Genomic DNA, 23,434 nt, shown 5'->3' with positions numbered 1-23,434 from the left:
ACTAGATGACATTTAAATGTCCTTTCCAACCAAAACCATTCTATGATACAACTGTGGTCTAAGTTGAGGTCTGGCAAGGAAACAAAAGGGTGGGTATCAACTGTTCTTATTATAACATTCAGCCTGTCCAACAAACACATCCTTATTCCTCCCTCCAACCACTACCAGTTCAGAAGTGGTCATCCACACCTGCCATAACTGGAACAACTGGCTGATAAAGAAGTGTAACTGAACTCTAGTTAAGGAAACTAGTACCCACTGATGTCGAGGGATTAACAAGAGTATTCAGAAACATTCAGTTGTCATCTTACCATTTTCTGGATCTAAGAAAAATTTATTATTCCCAGCACCATAGAGAGAATAGCGAATTTCACCATTGGACCCAATGTCAGCATCTTTAGCACTGATTTTAAGAATGACTTTGTTTGATGGGATGTCTTCAGGAAACAGTGCTGTGTATGCAACCTAGAGACAAAAACAGAAATGTAAACTATTCTGTAACAGTATTTTACAGTCTTTGCACAATTCCTTACAAAATCTCTCTCTAGTGCCTCTTTCTATATAGGAAACATTTTTCCTTTATGCAACACATTCCTAGAAATTCCAATCATTGTTAAGCTTTGAGGTGTCACTGAAACAATGCCAAACTATGACTCTTAATAAGGCTCATCTTAAATGCAGCTTCATTTTTTATCTTCCATTCGTTTCACCAACACCCATGAAATGGAAGCTTTGACATATGTGCTAACGAAAAGAACTGTTTTTATCAACTCATCCAGCAGTGTTTGAGGGAGATACAGGCTGATTTCCAAGTAGTGCTTGCAATGACAGTGTTCCACCAGTGATAATGTAGTGATAGGAATTAATCGAGTATATACATACATGCTCTCACACACACACATATATATATATAAAAGATTCTGTGAGCAGTACCATTAAGGAATCTTGTGTTTCATCATGTCTTTTCTTTCACACAGACCTTTCTATTGCAGTACTACCAGTTCCCCACACCGCCTTTCCACAAAGTAAGAGGCAGCTAGCGCCACGAAAGCTGCAGGCAACGCTGCAGGCACTGGCTGTGCGGGAGGCGCAGCTCCCCGTGCTCCCTCACAATGCTTCGGTTTTCCTCAAGCCAGCTAGGGCCGCTGTGGACAAGGTTCCTCCACCAGCTTTACTAGAGCATCATCCTTCAATCTTGGCTTCACAGGACTATCGTCCTCCTCTCCCAGATGTCTCCAGATTCTCCAACTAAGACCTTAAGGCTGAAAATAGGCGTCGCCTGTGAATACCTGTAAATAGCAGCGACAGCCCTAGGGAAACCATCGCTTTCAACACAACAGTCAATTGCCATGGGTGTTGCTAACTCACCTGTTCACAAACTGGATTATTATCATTAACATCAGTGACGGTCACTTCCACGGCAGCTTGGGTTACAAAGAGGCCATCTGTGGCGGTGATGTTCAGATAATAAACGTCTTGCTCTTCCCGATCTAGAGGCCTTTTAACATAAACCTTCCACTCATTCTGAACCAGTCCCAGAGCAAACTTCCCTTTGGGATTCCCTCCTGCAATGAGACAAGCAAGACACAACAGGCTGGGGCATTCCTTCAGAGCTCCCACCTAGTTTAAACACACGGACACATCACGGAGGACCTGAACCAAGCAGCTGTCATTTGCTTTACAGTCATCGGTGCTTTCAAACTTGCAGACTCAGGAAATCTGTAATGAGATTACACTCCCTGTGTTTATTGCCCCCCGAACACCTTGTATGAAAGTGAACCAATAACTTTCAGTGGAAACAAAATCCATTTAACAGAGCTGAAGATGATCTCTTGTTTAGCTCCCCATAAGGGCAATCAAATTCAAACTGTGAACAATCAATAGGCCTCTCAGGCTGGTACAATTGTCTTTCCACTTAGTCTCAGGAGAGGATGTAATACACCGTAGCTCTTGTTACCAAGACAATTTCATTAGCTGTTGATTATGCAATCAAGGACTAGAAGTGGGTTCTATTAAGGAATTCTCTAATGAAATCTTTATCATACAGCTGTGCCATTCTTCTGCTCATTAAAATTCTAGTTTTAAAAAAAGTTTACATGACACAGGAAGACACACTAGTATTAAATAGTCCTAACAAGAGGTCATTTGAGGAGCAGTTGGAAGATAAGCAGTACAATTAGATCAAATGTATCCGAGAGCAAAAGCTGCTGAAAGAAGTGCAGGACGCGAAGCACAGCAGCTTTTTATCGTGCCATAACACTGACACTGAACCTTGGCAATGTTGCTCTTCCATATCATTAAACTGCCTGGTGAAAAAAAGCAGGTTGGAAGAGGGAAAGTTTTGGTCCTTGTCATCCTCAGGAAGGAAGGAAGGAAGGAAGGAAGGATGGACATGTCACATGCAGAAGGTTACAATAATCAAGCGGGCACAGTTGTTGCTAATGTGCCAACAGTTATTTACTCCTTCATCTGAAATGGTATAGATCCCTGCCTCCCCCATGAAGAAACCACCATCCATCACCTTTCTCTGAGCTCGATCTTACCCCCCCTGCCAGACCAGAAAGTAAAATCTTTTAAACCACTCTTGTGGCTTAGCCCCAGCAGGCAGCTGAGCTCCACACAGTCACTTGCTCAATCTCCCTCAGTGGGAAGGCAGAGAGAATCAGAAGGGTAAAAGTGTGGAAACTCATGTGTTGAGAGGAAGTCAGTTTACTGGGTAAAGCAAAAGCTGTGTGTGTAAGCAAAGCAAAGCAAAATAAGGAATTCGTGGCAGCTGTTCAGCCATTTCCATGAAAGCAGGGCTTCATCACCCATAAAAGTTACTTGCGAAGTAACTTGCCATCACTCCGAACATCCTCCCTTCCTCCTTCTTCCTCCACCTTTTACTGCCGAGCATGACTCATACAGTATGGGACATCCCTTTGGTCAGTTGGGTCAGCTGTCCCAACTGTGTCCCTTCCAAATTTCTTGTGCAGACCCAGCCTACTTGCTGGTGGGCTGGGGTGAGAAGCCAAAAAAGCCTTGTCTCTGTGTAAACACTGCTTAGCAATACCTAAAACATCCCTGTGGTATCAATACTGTTTTGGTCACAAAACCAAAACATAGAACTGTATCAGCTGCTATGAAGAAAATTAATCCTACCCCAGCCTAAGCCAGTAAAGCCAACTACCAAATCTTCTATGCCCAGCATCTAATATAACCTCACTCTGTAAAGACATATCTGTGCATTTAGTAATTCAGGATAGAGCACTACAGTCACAGCAAACTCATGTGCTATAGAAACTGTGAGGACATAGAAAAAAGCATCACACTGCTCCACTGGCTGGACTTTAAATTCCAGCTAACCCACTAGTAGCTCTTTCCTCACCCATATAAGCTTTCCCCTGTGCTCTCCCATGCAGAAATGCAATCTGAGAACACTTTCTGTGTTTCTCATATATATAAGTGGTACAAAAATATTAAGGGAATGCTTATTCTTTCTTGTAACATGATCAAGAATGTCAAGCATGCCTAGTGCACTTTTGCTTACAACTTATTAAGGGTTCTGACATGTGTCATGGGATCTGCCCAAGCTCAATGGAAAGACTAGGCTCTGAGTAAATAAATATTTAGAAAAAAAAATAATCCAAGGCTGAATTTATTTAAGCTGGCTCTACTGTCAAGTGATTAGGTGTCACTATTGTTGCTTCTGGTGTCACAATTCTGTCAGTTCGCAGGGACTTTCTTAGCAAAAAAATCAAGGAAGAGAAGATCTGAACTTGAAACTGAGCTTAAAACCAAGCAAAAAAGTATAATGCACATTTCATACCTTCCTTTTACATCAAAGAGCAGAAAAGAGGTCACAGGCTATAATCTATGCCGCCTTCATTAGCTACCAATGACAAGATAGACTGGTTTCTATTTAATATGAAAACTAAGTCAATTGAGACAGACTGAGCAAATCCTTCTTGTTAAGCATCACCATTTGCACCAGATGTAACTCTGTCAAAAAAGCATGTTTTAATGAACAAGGTTCCCAGAAAATTAGTCAGGCATTATAAGTATAAAAGGCCCTGTAATCATACAGAGAGGAAAACTGATATATCAAACGTAGGTATTTTCTGCTGATAGAAAATCACCTTTTTCAATCACAAAACCAAGCAGATCAATTTTCTCACCGATTTCTACAACAGTCTGGAATAGTCATCAGAGGCCACAGCTAAACCTTGTTTAATCTGATGTGTGTTATAAACACCCATTTCTCCTAAAGAAGGTTACGCAGTATGTCGATGTGCACTACAGGGCAGATCCGGATACAAGCCAAGGCAATGAGAATCTGTCCATTGACTTGAGTCTTAATATGACTTCAGGGAGGGTAGACCCTTGCTGATTGACGTTAATTTCTCTCTATTCAGTTCAACACCAGCATAAAAAGCTTAACTCTCCTTTATAAAAGGCTGTAATCTTGTCATAGTGAGTTTAATGTAAACCATTAATAAAAATGGTCTTGAATATTCTTACTTAGTTTCATGATATTGATCAGTGCTTTCCTGCATATTAGTTCTTTTGTACAAGGAAATTATTAACTGCCCTGACCAATTATAAAGCAATACACTCAAGGTATGGGTATCCCATTGCTAGGAAAAGAGGAAAGGTAGAATCTAATTAAAATCAGCTGGTGGCTTTTATGGCTGGCAGTAACACTAGCTTGGAGCAATTTTAAAACCACTGTTGCTTTGTTGGTGATGGAATGGTTTTTAAATCATACATAGGAATTTGGGAGGAATGTATATATATGTAAAAAAAAAGGTCCTTAGGATCCTCCTACCCCACTTTATTCCACCAGAAAAGGATCAATCTGAATGACCAAGTAACCTGTGCAATAAGCAGCAAACGTGTAACAGTTTATCTGCATGCCTTTTTCATTAGTGCTACCTTTCAGGTTTTTTGCTTCTCCAGACTGGCTATGTACTTTGTTGACAGAAGACAAAGGTGGAAGTTGTACTATAAAGTGTAACAGAAATAATGAGATGTAAACACTAAAATACTGTCAAGGAAATACTCTTAAAAAAGGAAAGCAAAAAATCCACACTGTGGCCCAGGGAACCATTTTCTAGTACTCACACATATGTCTTGACACAGATCTCATTCTGCAGTGATTAATTAACTTTTTCACTAATATATGTAAGCAGATTCAGTTTCCTAGGGGCGTTCTAATTAATTAGTTTTTCACTCTGAATAATGTAGCTTTTCTAAATGGAAGCCTCCTGACTACATGTATTAATGGGTTCTTTAAAATCTTTTGGCAGTTTTCTTATGTTCTACTTTGAACGTCACAACAGTGAAGTGCTAGCTACAAAAAACACTCCAGTAACTTTTTAGAGAGGCTTTGAGGCTAAAAGAATCAGCATTATCTTTTATCTTTTGTTACTTGAAGTTTAAATACTGCTCTCCCTCCCTCCCTAGTCAGCAAATAGTACAAAGCCAAATCAAGCTCAAGTTTTAAAGAAAGAAAACAGCCAGATACAAATGAAAAGCAGGGACACTGTGGTCCAAAATAAACAAATCCTGACACACACCATTACTAAAACACACACAGAGGGAATTGTAACGGCTAAAAGAGAACTGAAAACTGGAAGCCAGCAGTATCAGTTTTCACTGCAATGTCCCAACCCAGGAGGGGGAACTGAGTATTTACTAACTTAGTTTCTCATTTACATTTATGCATTTATTTAAATACTTTCAATTTCCAATTAGAAATTTAAGCATTTGCATCACATAAAATCAATAGGTTTATCCTCCACTCCCAGTTTAAGATGTTGCACGTTTACTAAGCTGCTGAAATGATAAATCCAATCCTCTTAGCTTTACTATCATAAAATTGCAGACACTGTTCTTCAGCTTGCAGCACAAGTCCTCCTCAAACACTGAAACATCCATTTCTCCAGAACTCAAGGATCTTAAATACAAAATAAAACCAAACAAAAACCATCACTTTGCTCATACAGGGCAATCAACCCAGTAAAAACCTACTGCGTGTAATATCAGTTCATTCTTCCAAAACACAATGTCCATCTTCCTCATATTCAGCAGAGCCAAAGCTTAAGGACTATTGTCTGTCCTTAGTTTTCCATGCCTGACGGAGCTTAATTAACATCACTGAGGAACAGAAAACCCTTTATACCAAAGTCTTAGCAGCTCTTCTAGTGGTTTTTCCTTGTTTGCCACTGTTAAATCTCAGTAACATCTGTCTAGGTCTAGGCTGGCTAAACATCCTAGCTAAACACCATCACAGCCCTGGTTTTAGTCAAACTGCCTCAACTGATACAGGTGGCAACCTCAAACGAGCTTTCAAAACTACTGTGCTCCCTAAGTGCATTTGTGTCACCTGTGCTTCCTACTGATTTTCTATTAAGATGTATACCAGTGCTTTTGCTTTGTGAACATCTCCAGGTGCTATCAAACTACAAATGACAAAGGGTAAGTGTAAAATTTTTGTCCCCCACCATCAAATGCAGATGAAGGTAGATTTGAAAATGGCAACTACTTGCCAGTCATTACAGAAAGCAATCCTAAACTGAAGGATTTAAAGACAGAATATATATTTATCCACCAGAACATATCTACCCTTGTACAAAGTTGACCAGAAGACTGCAATAAGCATCTGTATTTCTCAAAAGAGTGCAAAGGACGCTTCAGTGATCACATCTGACCCAGAATGTTTATTTCTTTCAACTCCTAAATGATAATTTTTCCCACCTATCTTCCGTGTGCTACTCTTCTCCAGGTGCATTTGCACAACGCTGGTTTTGGTGGATCCACATGTCATTCTAATAATTTGTTTTCTTCTTTCTTTTTGTCAGCGTCCTGCTCTTCCTCAGAGTTTGTTTATTGTAAGCACAGGAGTTTCTATGGCTCAGAATGCCTACAGAAAGCCACAGCATTTGAATAATCATCTAGCTAATCTGATTCCATGAAATATTCAGCTGCAGTTCCTGAGCTCAACTTTTGAGGTAAAGTGTGAATAGACTATTTTGTGAGTTAAACTCTAATATGTTCTGACATTTTAATCAAAAGAACCTAATTTGTCCTTGTGCATTTCCCAAATTCAAAGGATATAATCAAAGACAGTAGAAGTTCTGAGCTTATACACTTTAATAATTGTACAGTAGGAATTAGAGAAAGTTTTGAGCTTTCACATCTAATATTTTCAGAAACTGAAGTACCAGCAAAATAGCTAACATTTTTTGAACTATGATAGAAATCAAGGTACTGAATGTTCTATAGTTTTTGGGTCATATGTGACAGTTATTATTCAAAAGTCCAGTTTTTGCTAAATTGACAGCACAGGGATGTGAAGAAAATATTATTATGTAACTAAAAGCATCATTAAATATAAAAGACTTCAGAACACAGAGAAAACCAGTACCTTCAGCTAATGAACACAGTACATGAACATATATTTGCTACAAACATGAAGGGTTTGCTTTTCTGTAGTGTCTCTAGAATAGAATCCCTAAACTCCTTCAAACACCACAAAACCTCTAGGATGAGGCACTACTTGCTTACTTTTAGGTATGGGGAACTGAGGCACTAGCAGCTAATGCACCTTGCCCAAGGCCTCCAAATCCTGTGCTTTATCCACAAGGCTATTTTTGCCCCTACTTCTACAACATACCACACTATAAAGACACAGTCTTTGCAAACCTTTAAACTGAATCCAGACTTTCAAAAAAATGGTCAGAATGAATTGTGGTTGCTTTGAAAATGAAATGACTTCTGATGTGTAACACAGGCGGTCTGTGGCTAACTGGAATATCACACCTCTCCTTATACACCATCCCATAGCCATTTCCAATCTGACAGCTAACAAAGGGGTAGGAGCCTTATCCTCCAGAGCAAAATATACAACCTGTTACTCTGTTAGCAAAGTCATTTTTGCCCATAGTCTGCTTCCTACATGCAGTCCTGTGTAATTCTAGCCCCAGCGAGAACAATGTGAATTTGTCCCAATAATCTGGTTATTACTAGATAATTAATACTAGCTCTTGGATTGTGAAGGCTGGGGGGAGCGGCAAAGTTGTTCCCTACAAAAATCTATTGGACAATGCAAGCTGTAGGCAGAAAAATAACTGCAACACCCTATCACTCATAACATACTCACACAAAAGCTAGTCTGAATCTAGGAGAAAAGAATGATAATAAATATAGCACAATAGGAAAGAGCAATGTTACCACATTCTGAAAAATATGTTAGCAATGTAATCGAAATTGCCTTATGCTGTATATAACAATGCATGGCAGCTAACCAGTGCTTCTAAGGGGATTACTATTTCCCTGGCCAGAAATCTGTGCTGATAAGAAATGGCATCTCCCCACTCCTTCCAACATAAAATTCATTCCTTTTTTTCTCCCCTGCCATAAATAGTGGCATTTCAAAATGAGTCCTGCATGCACTTTTCCATCTCAAAAATAAAAGTGCTTTTCCAAAAAAAATTTAAATGCTTAGATATAGAAGGATTTTCTCTTCTATGAGAATAAAACGTTCTTCTTCCCTTGGTTGAAACATTAAGTCATGATGGTTTCCAAGCTGACACATCAGTTATGATGGGTTGATGGGGCACACTATATTGCTCTGCAGCAAATCATAAAGCATTAATCTTGGAAATTAGAAAAGGAATAACGCAGACAGACAGACAGACACACATACTCCCTTTCTCTTTTCTCACCTTTGCTAGCTGCTGGAAATTCTGTCCAAAAAAAAATAAAAATAAAAAAATGCAATTTTCTGATTCACAGTGGTAATTTAGCTGAAATCCTGCTAAACATTCACCTAAACCTGGAAACATGCACAGTTCTTCAGTAAATTTGATTTTGGGAGAAAATCATGCAAGCTGTTCTTACCTGTAATATGGTAGCTAACCTGCCGGTTGACATCAGACGTGTCTTCATCCCAGGTGCTAAGAACAGCCACAACCTCCCCTGGAGGGTCACTCTCCTTCACCGACCCTCTGTACACCTCATGCTCAAATATGGGTGCGTTATCATTTATATCTGTCACAGTAACTGAGACCAAGGTGGTTGATGACAAGGATAAAGCTTCACCCAGATCCGAGGCCACCACTGCAAAGGTGAAAGCAGGATCCTTTTCATGGTCCAGATCCTTCAGCGTGCTGATCCAGCCACTGTTGCTATCAATAGTGAATGCTTCTGTGATCTTCTCCAGTTCTGATTCCACTGCAAGTGTATAAGTGACCTGCCCATTTGCACTTGAGTCTGCATCAATTGCTTTAACTTGCATAAGTTTCGTTCCTATAGGCATCCCTTCCATTATTATAGCATCATAGCTAGCTGTTTCAAACATGGGCTTGTTGTCATTTACATCCAATACCTTAACCTCCACATCCACAGTCAACACAATGTCTACTTTGTCTAACTGGATGGTGGCCGCAACTTTGAAGTGGAAAGCGGGATTTGTCTCGTGATCGAGTCTCTTATCCAGTTTTATGAGCCCTGTGTCCTGCTCTATGATGAAAACCCCATCTTTGTTATTTTCAGTCAGCTCGCCATTAACTGTGCTATACAAAGCACCCTGATTAGGCAAAACATGCAGAATGTCAATGGTGCCACCTATGAGGGTGTCTTCTGCTATAGTAAAAGAATACTGAGGTTGAGAAAAGGAAGGCAAAATAGTTTCTGGGGGTAAAACATGGATGTAGACAGGAATGAGGGAATGCTTTACAGGAATGCCACCATCAACTGCTTTGACAAAGAATGACAGAACTGTGTTTTTCAGCTGGTTAAAGCTACCCTTGGTGACCATCCATCCATTGTCTGGATCTATTTCAAGGAGATCGGCTACTGAAACGGAGGCTTCACTATACAAAGAATAGGTAATTCTGGAATTGGCTCCATCATCTGGATCTACTGCTTGTACTTGGGTCACCAAGTAACCTTTCCCAACATCTGCTTTGACACTTGCTCTGTATTCAACCGTCATAAATTGAGGAGCGTTGTCATTCTCATCCACTACTATCACCCTCACAGTGCAAAACGTAGTCCTGCCACCTCCATCAAGGGCTCTCAAAAATATACCGATATCACTTTCCAGTGGGTTCTCCCGGTCTAACCTCTCAGTTGTCAGAATCTGCCCATTGCTATCAATCAAAAATCGGTCCTTGGCGAAGTCATTTATTATCGAGTAGCTTATATGGCCATATACGCCTGAATCCCCATCTGTTGCCTTCACATGGATTACCTTAGTTCCAGGAGCAGCATTTTCTCTAACCTCTGCCACATAAACACTCTGTGAAAACACAGGGCTGTAGAGGTTGGCCCCGAGGATCTGTATGTGCACCTGAGCTGTGCTGGTGAACAGCCCGTCTGACACAGAGACATTCAGGCTGTACATGGGCTCCATTCTCTGTTTGCGATGATTGGAAAGGGTGATAATACCACTCTTGCTGTCCATAATAAAGCTGGTCCGATCATTTCCTGATAGGATGCTGTACTCCAGCCTGTCAAAATCAGAGCTGTCAGCATCAGAGGCTTGGACGCAAGTCACAAAATGACCCCGCGGTGCCAGTTCGCTCACATACGATTCATATATTAACTGGTTAAAAACTGGAGGGTTGTCATTCATATCTGTTATTGAAATACTAACAAGAACCTCGCTGCTTAATGGTGGGAACCCATTATCAGTTGCTCTGACTTTCAAGGTGCACTGCTGTATGAGCTCATGATCCAGCATCCGGGCTGTCAGAATTAGGCCGCTGGTGCTGTCTATGTGGAAATAGTCCGTGCTGTTAAAGGTGTCCTGGACTATCTGATACTGCACAATCTTGTTATTGTCAGAGTCGGCATCAATCGCAACAACCTGCAGTACAGGAGTTCCAATCAAAGATGCTTCAGACAAAGTGGCATTATAAGCCGACTGATCAAAAATTGGAGGATTATCATTAACATCATTAATGATCAAGTCCACAGTGACCTCAGCTCGAGCGCCAGTGAGGGCATCACTGGCTCGTACCATCAGCTTGAAAACAGAATTTATTTCATAGTCCAGTGGGCTAACGACACTCAGAACTCCAGTATCAAAGTCGATATTAAACTGGTTGTAGGGATCTCCATCGACAATGATATAAATGATACCCTGGCCTTCTGGACTAGTTGCGTTTATGCTTAAAATTGGCGTGTGCATTTCTACATCTTCGTTCACAGAAGCTGTATAGAAGGGCTTGTCAAATACAGGCATCGCTTTGTTAACAATAGTAATGGGGAGCTCTACGGAAGCAGACAATGATGGGTTACCCCCATCTTTTGCAAGAATGACAACCAAATACTCTATATTCGACAGATCAGAATTGAAGGCTTCTTTTAAAGTGACGCTACCGGATCCTCTATCAATTTCAAAATGTCCATAATCTTCCTTCAAAAGATACGACACCTCACCATTTTCACCCTTATCTTTATCAATAGCCGTCACTCGATATATCAGGGTGCCAGGCTCAGCATCAACTTGCACAGCGGCATAGTATGGAAGCCCTACAAACACTGGAGCATTGTCATTTATGTCCTCAATGTAAACCCTCACCACCACTCGAGCAACACGAAGATGATCTAGTTCACGGCTTGCTTCTACCACCAACTCATACAGCTCTTGCTCCTCTCGGTCAAAGGGGATGCCAGTTGTCTGAATGACTCCTGAGGTGGATTTGATCTTAAATTTGTTGCCTGGGTTTAATATACTGTATTTCAAAGGCTCATTGAGGCGGTTACCAACAGCATTCACCACAGCAATCTTTGTGATATTGGTACTATTTTCTGAGATAGAAGTGGAATAAAAATTTTGTGTGAAATGGAGCCCACTATCCATGGCTTCTTTTACCATTATTGTCACCATAGCAGTGCTATAAAATTTCCCATCAGATACTCTTACTATTAGCATATAATGGTCTTTGGAGAGGCTATTGTTTTTAATAGTGAGTACCCCTGTGCTTGAATCAATTAAAAAATGGTCCAAATTGCCTTCAATTAGACTATATGTTAGTTCAGGAGGGATCTCTGAATCTGGGTCTGTAGCCTTGACTTTGAGAACCTCAACACCAACATATGTGGGCAGGAGCAAGACGGTCTCAAATACGGCCTGGCTGAAGACTGGTGGGTTGTCATTGACATCAGTTACCTCAATGGTCACTTCAACTGGGCTCTCTGCTGTGAGCTGGGGATTCCCACTGTCTCTAACATGCACATGGAAGTGGAAGTGGGCTATTGTTTCATGATCTAAATTTGCAATTGTTCTGATTGCACCTGTGCTGGAATCTACTGTGAAATACTTTTTTGCAGTAGATTCAACAATCTGGTAGACAAGCAAAGCATTCTGGTTGCTGTCAGCGTCAGTGGCACGTATCACAAGAGGACTGTTATTGGCACTCCGGACTATGCTGTTTACAGGAGCCGCTTCGCTTATGCTGCCCGAGTACTGAGAGAAGAGAAAAACTGGTGGGTTATCATTTTCATCAACAATCTGAATGTTCACAGTGGCATTTGATGCCATGCCTGCCATATTTGTTGCCTGTACAATGAGATGATAGGAGGAAGCACGTTCATAATCAAGGGCCTTCTGACTGGTGATCACTCCAGAATATGGGTTTATAGTGAAGACTCCATCCATGTTTCCATCTTTAACCTCATAAACTAACGTGGACTGACTGATGGCAGAAAGAGAGATGACAGAAGTACCGATATCCACATTTTCATTAACCTCTGCTTGGTACTCTTTGAGAGTGAATTTAGGGTGGGAGTTGTCTGCCATCGTCACAGATATCCGCACAATTGCTGTTGCAGACAGAGGCGGAGAACCTTGATCAGTCACTTTGACTGACAAAACAAACTGTCCCATTGTGGTTAAGTCTGGCTCCTTCAGTAATGTAACGATCCCTAAAACTGGTTCAATCTTGAATGTGTTTCCTGTATTTCCTAAAACACAAATATTGGAAGAAAATTAGAAATTAAATACAGCACACTTAATGATAATTTAAATCAGGAACAATTAGTTGTAATTTTTTCAAAGGATTTATTGAAAAAATCCACCCCAACATAATAGAATTGTAAAAGCCCTTCCAGTCTTCCTTTCTGAAAATCAGGAAACTCAGTAGATGGAATAGGTGTTCAAACTTTCAGAAATTCAGGTGCTGTTAACTACATCTTGATTTTGAGTATCAACATCTGAGCAAGTGCTGCATGTACATTACTCCTACTGAAGCAGGAAAAAGCATACCTAAATTATGGGAATTAGTCAAATACATGTACACCTAAGGCAAAGAAACTAGATCAGAGGCTAACAAGCTAATTACATGACAAATGGATAACAACTCAGGCTCTTAATTGAAGGGGATATTAAGCAACCGTAGAGAAGATTACAGTAGTTCAAGACTCAAAGAACTCAATATAAGAAGGTTAAAGTGGCATTTCGAAAAATAAAACAGAATAAATAGCATAGAAAAAGAGATTCAAGTACCTTGTGGCACAAAGGTTTATCATGTGGTCTCTGAGGAGGACAAATTTAGACGAATGAGAGCTAGCAGAAAATGTCATTAAATTTCTATTATAACATGAAAATGGGCATATCGCTGACTGCATAAAGGTAAAAAAAGTGAGTTTGGATCAAGGACCTTCTTTGGGGCCTTTTTTTTTTTTTAGTCTTTTTGCCAACCTCTTCTTTAACAAGACAGATTCAAAACTTTTGATACGTATCCTTACCTGTAATTAGAGTTCACCTCTATTATGTAATCTGTATTTTGCTGGCTCGTTGAGTGCCTGCTTAAAGTATAGGATGCTGCATTTATATATGGCATGCATAAGCACACAGACTCTTTTTCTGAGTTTGATTCCAAATTCAAACAGCACATACTGAGTTACATTGATTCCAATCATTATAACATGTTCCTGCTATTGTAATTTACACTTTAAAATCTAGAACTGCTTTCAATCTACAGTCAAGCATCCATCCATAACCTGGAGAGAAATATGTCTCAGGTCACTGTTGAAAAACAAGAGTTTTTCTTTTAATGGTGATTGTTATAGGTGCTGTGTACAGAGCAGTAAATGTGAAAATTGTAGCTGGGATACTACATAGAATGAAGTGAGTTAATGTGAACTATTTTTAAGATGTAATTCACTATCGGTTGTAAATTCTGGATCCTGGAGGCTAATTTAAGCTACATACTACTGCATGTAGTTCAGTACTGGTACTGGCTTTCTATTTATACCCGTCCTTTCAGATCAGTAAAGTTTACTCCACTAGCTAAAACAAAAATTGTGCTATTCACTGAGGAGCTGAGATTCTGCCAGAGCTACAAATTCTCATAAAGATCACAGTATCTGTCACATTTGCAGACACTACAAATGCTGCTGCAGTTACTTTGTCAGTGTTTGCTAATGCAAATAATTTTTAGCCACTGCCTCATGTAAGGCTGGAGCTGGTTCTTCTCCTTTAGGAGTTTCTTATAAAATTACACAAAAGCTACTCTCTTTGTGCTCTCTTCACATGCAAGGTGATGAAAGTAAATCCCCTAAATGAAAGGGCTGTGTACAATCTGAAAGCTGCACTTAAAATCAGCATCCTCAGCTGCAGATTTTATGGATCATATAAACTACAGCAGCAGAGGACTGAATTTTGATGCATCTGGGATTGGAACATCTGTGGATAATGAAACTGGGGGAGTGTGTGGCTTACAGTAAATGGAAGTCTGAAGTCTGATACTGCAGGGAGAGCTCATGACGAAACAGGCTGTAGTGGAAAGGAGTTTCTAGAAAAGAGAAAAACATGCAGACTAAAAAGGACCATCTAATAGCTAAAGCATTCTTTCCAACCATATTTTTCTGTCTGCATCATCTATGGTTCTATGACCAGTGTATAGCAGCCATACTCCTAGCATGTCAGGTTGTTTTTCACGTTGTGGTGGCACCTATAGGTGACTGGAAAGCTAGGAACAGTCTTGGAAAACATTGTCCCAGGAACCTGATCTGGTCAGCTCAGAGCGTGTTCTGTAAGGCACAGTATTGTCCTGCCTTATGTATGTGCCCACATGTAATAGTTCCCCTGATCTAAATAAAAGGCCACTGGAGAATACCGAGAAAGAACTGGTATGACCAAATGCGGTGCATAAAGGAAATACTTGTTTTGTAGTGCTAAGATCTTTGTAGGATCACAAAGGTCTAAGTTCAACAGTTTTAGATGCAAAAGACGTCACCTCCTGGTTTGCTTAAGGGACTCCACTTCCACAAAGCACACAGAGTAGTGACAGAAAAAAGTTCCTTGGGTCTTCTCTAAGCTTCAGGTTATATTGGCTTAGTTTAAGGTATGAGCTTGAACTATATGAAGTTAAATCAGTACGAGAAGGTGTAGATATTCTCATTTCATTACCTATTTCTTGTCATTTAGCCTGTTGCTAATTGATTTAAGCCATTCTAGCTAACAACAAGTCTTTATAATAATATGGAGATAAATAATGATTCTGTAGGATCAGAGCCTAATGCTGGGAAAGGCTTATGATCTGATTAATATGGGGACAATCTGCAGTATATCAGACTTCTTTTTAGGGCAATATAGGTTTCAAGTTTTAATATTATTACAACAGAAAGATTCATACTACTGAGAAGAAAAAAAAAAAGAAAAAAAGCAGGAATGAAACATCAGAAAATCAAAAGGTTACAAATTTCTACTTCCTTTTTTTTCCAGGCACCCCTCCTGTATATATGTTAATAGTTTATCTCAGAGATAATTCCTAATTTCAGATCCATATGAGCCAGAGAAAGTTACATTCACTTGCATGTGTGGCAGACATAATGTAAATTTCTCGTGACCATGCTGTTGCTCCAGCAGAGGAATGCTTTCCCTGGTACAGATTATGTGGTGAATGTAAATATCCAGAGTTCCAACTGCAAAACCAATTTTAATCTGGTACCACCATGCTCTCCCTTAGTTTCAAGAGACCTTGTGCCATTAAAATGCTATGGCTCTGCTGACAGAAGTTTTTAGCATAGCCTTGGTGTTAGTCTCCATGCTCCTCTGATCCGAGTATTGGCCAAGATGCCAGGACATACCAGCTGTTGCGGCATTTGCTTCCGGAGGATTCACTGTGTGCTAGACTGAAGCCAGCAACCTGAAAACAAGTCGCTGGCTGTCGCTTTCAAGAACCATCTTCTGTAAGGGTTTTGAACCAATGACTTAAGAGGTAAAAGGCTCTGTAACCATCTAGGGAATGTGAATAAGATTCTGTTCTGACAGGTTTTGGCTAGAGTAGCTTAAAAATAAAACCCAACCAACAGGAAGGTGTCTCCTTTGCCCACTCTACAGGGGAAAGTAGACCAAAGAAGCTGACTTGTGTGTCAAGACACGCCACCATCGCAGCACTGCTCTGTGGACAGCATGAATAATGATGCTACATTTTCAGCCTCTGTCCTAACCTGCTTCAATAGTGTAGACAAGCTCTGCGTTTTCTCCTTTGTCTTTGTCCAAAGCTGTGACCTGCAAGACTGCTGATCCAACTGCTGCTGATTCAAACACTGAGGCTTCATACAACGGGCTGGTAAAGTATGGACTGTGGTCATTTGAGTCTTCCACATTTATGATGACTCTGGCCAGGTTTCTTCTGTAAGGGAATTCTTGATCGCGGACCTATAGAACAAGTGCATAATACACATCTTCATATCCATCTAGTAAAAGCTCGTAAATGTTACTCATCTGAGTGCTAATAATGCTTTCAGTTCTATTTAATACAAAGTAATAAAAAAAGATCCATTTGTCCCAAAGAACATTCTAAAATACATGCACATGTGAGACAGCAGATTGTAAAGTTAAAGACACTTAGAAAAGCCTAGTGACTTCTTTTTCACTTGTGAAAGAACGCAGAGCAACTAATGATCATGATGTGATTTTTTTTAAAGGGGCAACCACATGACATCTTAAATTCAGTTTTAGGCTTACAATAAATACTTTGTTTTTAATACATGCTAAATGGTCATGCCTTTGCCTGGCCTTCCCTTGTTTTATAGCACAGAGGCAAATAAACCTTGCCCATTGTTCCTTCTTTCAAAAAGCTTCAAACAATTTTACCCACTATGATCAGTCATGTGTCAGTCCAGTGGTTGTAGCTGCCAATGGACTTTTTCATCATTATACATGTACATACCTTTTTGAAGATGATGATACCAATAGTAAACAGAGTAGGAATTACTTTAAGAAATGTTGAGCACTCCCAACAGTTTTATCACACCTCTCTAAACCCCATGCAAAATATCTCAGCACTGCTACACCGATAATCCTGCCAACACGATCCCCAATAGCTTGGTTCCTCTTCAAATAGAGCTAAAACCCCTATTGTATCAAGTAGATATCAAAATCAGGCACCAGGAAATGGACCTGTGTCAGCCATGTCTCTCTGTGATCCAGTTTATATTAATTTCTTAGCCTACTTTCAAAGTACTCTGTGAGCTGAGACCCTATTCAGCTCCTGCTTGCTGGATCTCACAGCAGTTCTCCGATTCCAAGGGTCTCCCGTCCAAAGATCTCCCCATGCCTAACACACCATGAATTGTCCCTTTAAAGGCCTCTTCTGCCAGAGTCTTAAGTAATTCAAGAAAATAGCAGACGACAATGTTTAAACTAATGCAGATTATTATTTTTTTTAGCCTCCAGTCCATAATACACAATCATCACTCGAAAACACACAGACTTTGTTCTGTAATTTAGGCACACTGAGCAAAAAATGGTGGTTAATTTTTTTTCTGCATACCCAAACATTTGGAAATACAGATGAAAGCTATTTTGTATATCAACAGTTTATGTACTGATGTCTGTAAAAGTAAACTATAAACCAGGCTTGCATTCAGAAAGACTGTAGCATCCTCTATGACAAGAAAGCAGTTATCTCCCTGTGAATAAGTTTTCAAATCACTTTCAGCCTCACTTCAGAAACTCTGAAAATTACCTTGAGTGAGAGGACCAGATGTCAAGAGATTAAATAATTTCCTGCTTGCTCTCCCTCGAGATAGCAAATCATCTCACATTCCACACAATGAATTCAGAATAAGTTTCCCAAAAAGCCCAAATAAAACATGTAAAATAAATACACAGCAGGGCAGACAAGATGAAATTAATGACTACTTGTGCTAAGAGTCCTTTGCTTATGCAAAGACTAAGGCACGTATGCACCTGAAGCAGCAGTGATTGTCTCCTGAGCCAAGTGAATATTGCATTCTTACCATGACATTAAGGATGTGCTTATCTTGAGCTTCGTGGTCTAATCTCTCAGCAGTATAGAGCACCCCAGTGCTGGGATCAATTCTGAATTTTCTCACGCTGACTGTATCGATGCTGCTGTGAATAGTGTAGCTCAACTTATGCTTTTCATCTCTGTCTATAGCTTCAATTTGCAGAATTTCAGTATCAGGGAGGATGTCCTCTGAAATGGTGACATCATAACTTGGTTGAGAGAATTCTGGGCCATTATCATTGTTATCCAACACCTTGATAAGAACCTATAGTTAAAAAAAAAGAAAAGCACTTGAAGTTACTGAAGTCTAGCTAGATTACTGAATAGGCACATAGGGAAATGGAATTTACTTCAGGTGGCTGATAATGTTATGCTGCTGTATGGTGAGACACATCATTTAATATTAAATGCTTACTGTTCAGATCAAAAGAAATAGTAAGATACGACTTTGGAGGCAAAATGTTCCTAATTATAAGACCTACTCAGAGCTTGACAAAGGAGTCTGTATTTTCAGTGTCTATAGACTTGGAAAAGTATTCCTACAATAGTCAGAGGTCAAGGTTTTGCCATCCCTTACAACTGCTCTGGTTACAAGAGACTTCTAGAGCTATTATGGGATTTCCTTTCCCCTTCGCTATTAATAAGGCTATAAGGAAATCCTTTCCATGTTACTTAAATCTGCTTTCACACAATTAAGATTTGGCTAAATCCTGTGTTGTTTCCTGCCTGATAAATTGCATTGGGACATACCAGCAATGTCAAATCATGACAGAAGTGGAGACTTCAAGTTGCTGTTACACCTTAGGCTGTGTTAGGACACTTGATGAGGCAAGAACAGGAGACATGACCCAACGACCATGCAAGCCCACCCCACACAGATGAATACATACCACCAAGGACAGGTAATCTCAGGGCACTGGTGACAGGATTATTTTTATGGTTTCATCCTTGCTCTTCCTTTGTCAGTGATGGTTGCTTTATTGCAGACTAGTTCACTTTCCCCTCTAACACCTATTTGCCTCCCTTCTGTTGCAGTTTATGAACAGTAGAACTTCTGCTAAAAATGTGAATGAACGCTGTGCCATCTGCTTCAAGTCTGTCTTTAAAACCTCAGTATTGATCCCTAAAGAAACTTGGAGAGGGGGAAGGCAGCCAGGATGCTGCTGTTGCTACCTATTACACCCAATTCAGTGTATCACAAGCTGACTCTGGAAACTAATAAGAATCACTATTTCCCAAGCATTGCCTTCCACCAAAAGTTATGTGACTATGCGACGTTATGCATGTGTGGCTCCAATGAGGTTTTGTGTTTTCACCACTGGAGGAGTCACTCCCTGGAGAAAATTTGCTTTCCAGACTTCGTATGCTATAGATTACTTTGGACAGTGTGGCAGCAAAACCCTTGACAAACTATGCAATACTGAAAGACCAAATACAGAGTTGCTTTTTTTTCAGTACTGGAAACAAAAAATTACCTTTTGCAGAACATGCCTGTGAAAGGGACACACCTAATTTTACAGCGAGTGAAATGGAACCGTCTTTTTCTGCAAAGGTTTTGAAGTAAGAAATAGTCCAATGAACAACATGGGAAAGGCCATGCACAGGACTCTTCCCTTACACTAGGAGACTTAACCCATCCTTCATGATATTTTCTTTGTTGTTCTGAAAAGTACTTGGCTCTTTTTAAAGCAAATTTTATTACTTTGCTTGATCAAGCCCTGTTCACCCATACTTTTTTAACAGAATAAAAATACAGCTATACTTTTACTGCAATACTGCACAAATAGACGCTGGCCTTAGAGAGAAATGCAACTTTAGATTTCCATGATATGTGGAAGGGTTTGCAGAACACGTTACCAGAAGGAACATGAGCAATTGTAAGCAGCAGTCATAATGAACTAGCCTGGGAACTGTTTAAAAGACAGCTGAAATAAAATGCTCTGTAAGTTAAATGGCACAGGACTTTTATGTTGAGTGCATTCCATACGATTTAATTTTCACCAGATTATGGTACGCCAGAGTGAAACAGGGCAAAGCCTATATTAAGTTATGCCTCAGTCTTGGAGAGATAGCAATAACATTAGGGGGAAATATACATTGCTGGACCTATAATAATGATGAAGAGTTACTTAGCTTTTTATATTTTTGCTGTTGCTACACAGTATATCAAGGAGTGTTTCTGATCTGACTGAGGGGAAAAAAAAGCCAAACTCACATCTGAAAAATATGTGAAGAAATGCATTTTAATATATGAAAGAAAGCCTGAGGAAAAAATGAAAGCCTTCAACTCTAATAGGACACAGAGCCAGTGCTGAACCACTTTTGTTAGTGTAAGGAGGAGACTACAGCGATGAGTTGGGATAATTTGATTACCACTGTTTAATACTTGCACACCCTCAGTCCTTGCCAGGTACCACTGTAACACGGCTGGATTATTTTACTGCTGCATTGTTAACAGATACCACCACAACTTGTTTTACTGGTAATTAGTGACCAAAACTTTTGTCACGTATCATTTTAGATAGTCTAACAGAGAAGTAAAAACTTCCAAATGGATTTGATTGAAAATACCAATTGTTTGATTCTGCTAATGCTAGTACAGCATGGTCTACCTCGAACAAGAAAGCTGCCATGTGAGGGACAGGCTTGTACCTGTGAATTTGTTTTTAACACTGTTGCGTGCAAGCTCAAGCTATTATGTAAAGGGGGAAAAAATGCACAGATTCACACCAATGTGTCTACAGCAGTGACATGCTGTTTTGTTTGCGTGGTTTGTGATCAGTCCATTGCTGGCATTCACTACCCCCTATATCTATCCAATGTATTTTAGGATCACAGGAACATTGGGAAAACAGAGGAGGGCATAAAGCTTTATCCACCACAAAGCTTGCACCGTGACCGTGCAAACCACGGCTCTGTGATTTATGCCTTCACTAGACTGCACAAACTAAACAGGGTGGGACTGGATCGGCATCAGAGACCAAGGTTAAGCCATGAGACTATGGAAATTACACTGTGGGTTCACAAAGCAGCATTTCTTCCCACTGGAAAAGGTATAGGCCAATGTTCTGATACACAGATATGGACCATGATGGTACTTGGGGAGTGGGAGGCATGGAAAGGGGAAAACATAAAAAAATTGAAGTCCTCATTTACTGTGGTCATCAAACTTACAGGGAACTATGAACTTAAAATTGCTTTTATAGTTTCCAGAAAATAACCTCTATTTTTTGTCTTTTTTTTTCTTTCTTTCTTATTCCCCCCCCCCCCCCCCCCCCCCCCTTTCACTTCATATCTACTGTAAAACTGATCAAGTGTCTGTTTAAGTGGCAGGCATCTTCCTCCCCAGAGATGACAGTATTTTAATGATTTGTCAAGTAATCTACATTGAAATACGCATTATTTATTACATACTCTGCATTTCAACAGCCACTTCCATCTGGAGATGGAAGGCGGTGGGTAAAGAGATGCTAATGAATAAAGAGGTCATTATTGAGTCTCTATCTCTTCTATTAAAGCAGTTAAGAGCATTTCTAATTTTTTGTCAGATGTCCCTCAAAATCCCCGAGAGTCAACTGTAATATTAACATTACGGTCTCCCATTTACTAGAGGGGGGTGGATTTTCCTTGCAACAATAGAAAGTTATTTTATATATGGGAATACTGATTATACAGAGCTCAGTTAAACTCACAAGCTATGGAAAAGGAGGAAATGGAACTCCTTTTATGTTCTTAAAAATGTAACTGTCTTGGGAGCTACCTGAAACAAAATCAGGTAACAGAATATGGAACTTAAGTGCCATTTTAAATAGATTTTAGTCCTTCAATCCTTAAAACATTTTTGAGAAGCAAGTGGCTATTATCCTCATCCTTTGCCCAGGAAAACACTGCCTTGCAGAAAGAGTCAATGACTTAACCAAAGCTACATGGGAAGTACCATGGCAAAGCTGGCAAAGATGTTTTAGGCTTATTTTAGAGCCACCCCCCTTTTATTAGGTCACCTTAAAATGCTACATTCCTATGCAGAAGATTTCCTGCTCCAGCAGGATGGCTTCTGGTAAGGTGTTACTTAAAAAAAAGGGGCAACCTTTTCCTTTAATAATAGACAACTGTTACACTGACATGGACACCAGGCTCATAGAAAACCTGATCCTACAAACACATGCAAAGTTGAGTAAGCCAAATGCCAGCAGATTGTTAATATGAGGAAAGTTACTCAAATTCATTTAACGGCTGCCAAACTTAGGCATAAAATCTTGGCACTACTGGCAAATTTCCCATTGACTTCAAAAGGGCCAGCACTCTGCTCCTTGAAGCCTTAAGCTTTAGCCAGCCTGTAGCATATCTTTCACCCAAAATCAAGTGTTATCCTACTGAAGTGACTCACAGTGTGTAATTTAATACTTCCTTCATATTTATTTCCAAATGGAAGACATGGCAAGAATGAGCTGTGTTGCATAAATATTTTTCATTACTGTGTAGGTGCCTGGGGTATTATGCTGCAACAATAACCATTGTGTAAAATCAAAGACAGGCTTTAAAAGGTTCCCAACACATCTCCAAAAGGTGATGAATGGGAATGTTTACTATTTGTTTGCTTCTAAATAGGGATTCCTCTTTTCTGAGGACTGTGCAAGGTTACTGGCTAAACCACTTTTCATAGACAAACATTAGCTGCAAGTCTTTTTTCCTTGCTCATAAAGCAAGCACACAGCAAAGCAGTCGCTGCCTGGTTATCCTTGAAAGCTCGTATCTTCTCCAGCGCATCGCAGGCTTCAGAAAGGCAGGCTTGCCTCCTTCTGCTTCCATTGTGCAGAGCCTAATTTACAGTCCGAACAAGCGTCTTGCTATAAAAGATTTGCTTCTCCCTGCTCACTTCCTATTTCCCACAGTTAAAGCAAGTTTCAAATAAAGGATTCACAGGCCTCCAAGCTTACAAATTAGGCGAAGTAACACTCAGAGCATTAGCAAAGACTTTGTATTCAAAATGGTAAATGAAAGGCCTAAAGAAATACAATCAAATCAAAGCAGGACAAAACCTAATGCAGGAAGTCTTTCCAAAGCTGTTTTTAATGCTGCTCATCACAAACACCTTTGGTTTAGGCACAAATACATTTGAGTGAAAACTGGATAAATGCCAGGAGCTGCTTTAGACATTTGAAGCTGGAAGAATCTGC

At 39.9% G+C, this 23,434-nt stretch overlaps 1 protein-coding gene across 7 annotated transcripts in view; it reads right to left on the bottom strand.

Moving 5' to 3' along the window:
- FAT3 (FAT atypical cadherin 3) overlaps positions 1-23,434 on the bottom strand; it is a 419,023-nt gene that overhangs the window by 70,734 nt on the left and 324,855 nt on the right. For 6 of the 7 annotated variants that reach the window (XM_055702249.1, XM_055702243.1, XM_055702245.1 and 3 more), the window contains 5 exons: positions 18,247-18,522; positions 16,450-16,660; positions 8,884-12,957; positions 1,369-1,565; positions 312-465 (listed from right to left, as the gene is read on the bottom strand). In XM_055702249.1, the coding sequence (XP_055558224.1) occupies positions 312-465; positions 1,369-1,565; positions 8,884-12,957; positions 16,450-16,660; positions 18,247-18,522 (4,912 nt within the window). Of the gene's footprint in view, positions 1-311; positions 466-1,368; positions 1,566-8,883; positions 12,958-16,449; positions 16,661-18,246; positions 18,523-23,434 lie in introns of those variants that run through there. The other variant, XM_055702248.1, reaches the window with a different exon arrangement.

Source organism: Falco cherrug, chromosome 2 (assembly GCF_023634085.1).
Source record: "Falco cherrug isolate bFalChe1 chromosome 2, bFalChe1.pri, whole genome shotgun sequence".
Lineage (NCBI taxonomy): Eukaryota > Metazoa > Chordata > Aves > Falconiformes > Falconidae > Falco > Falco cherrug.
This window is presented reverse-complemented; position numbering and strand designations above follow the sequence as displayed.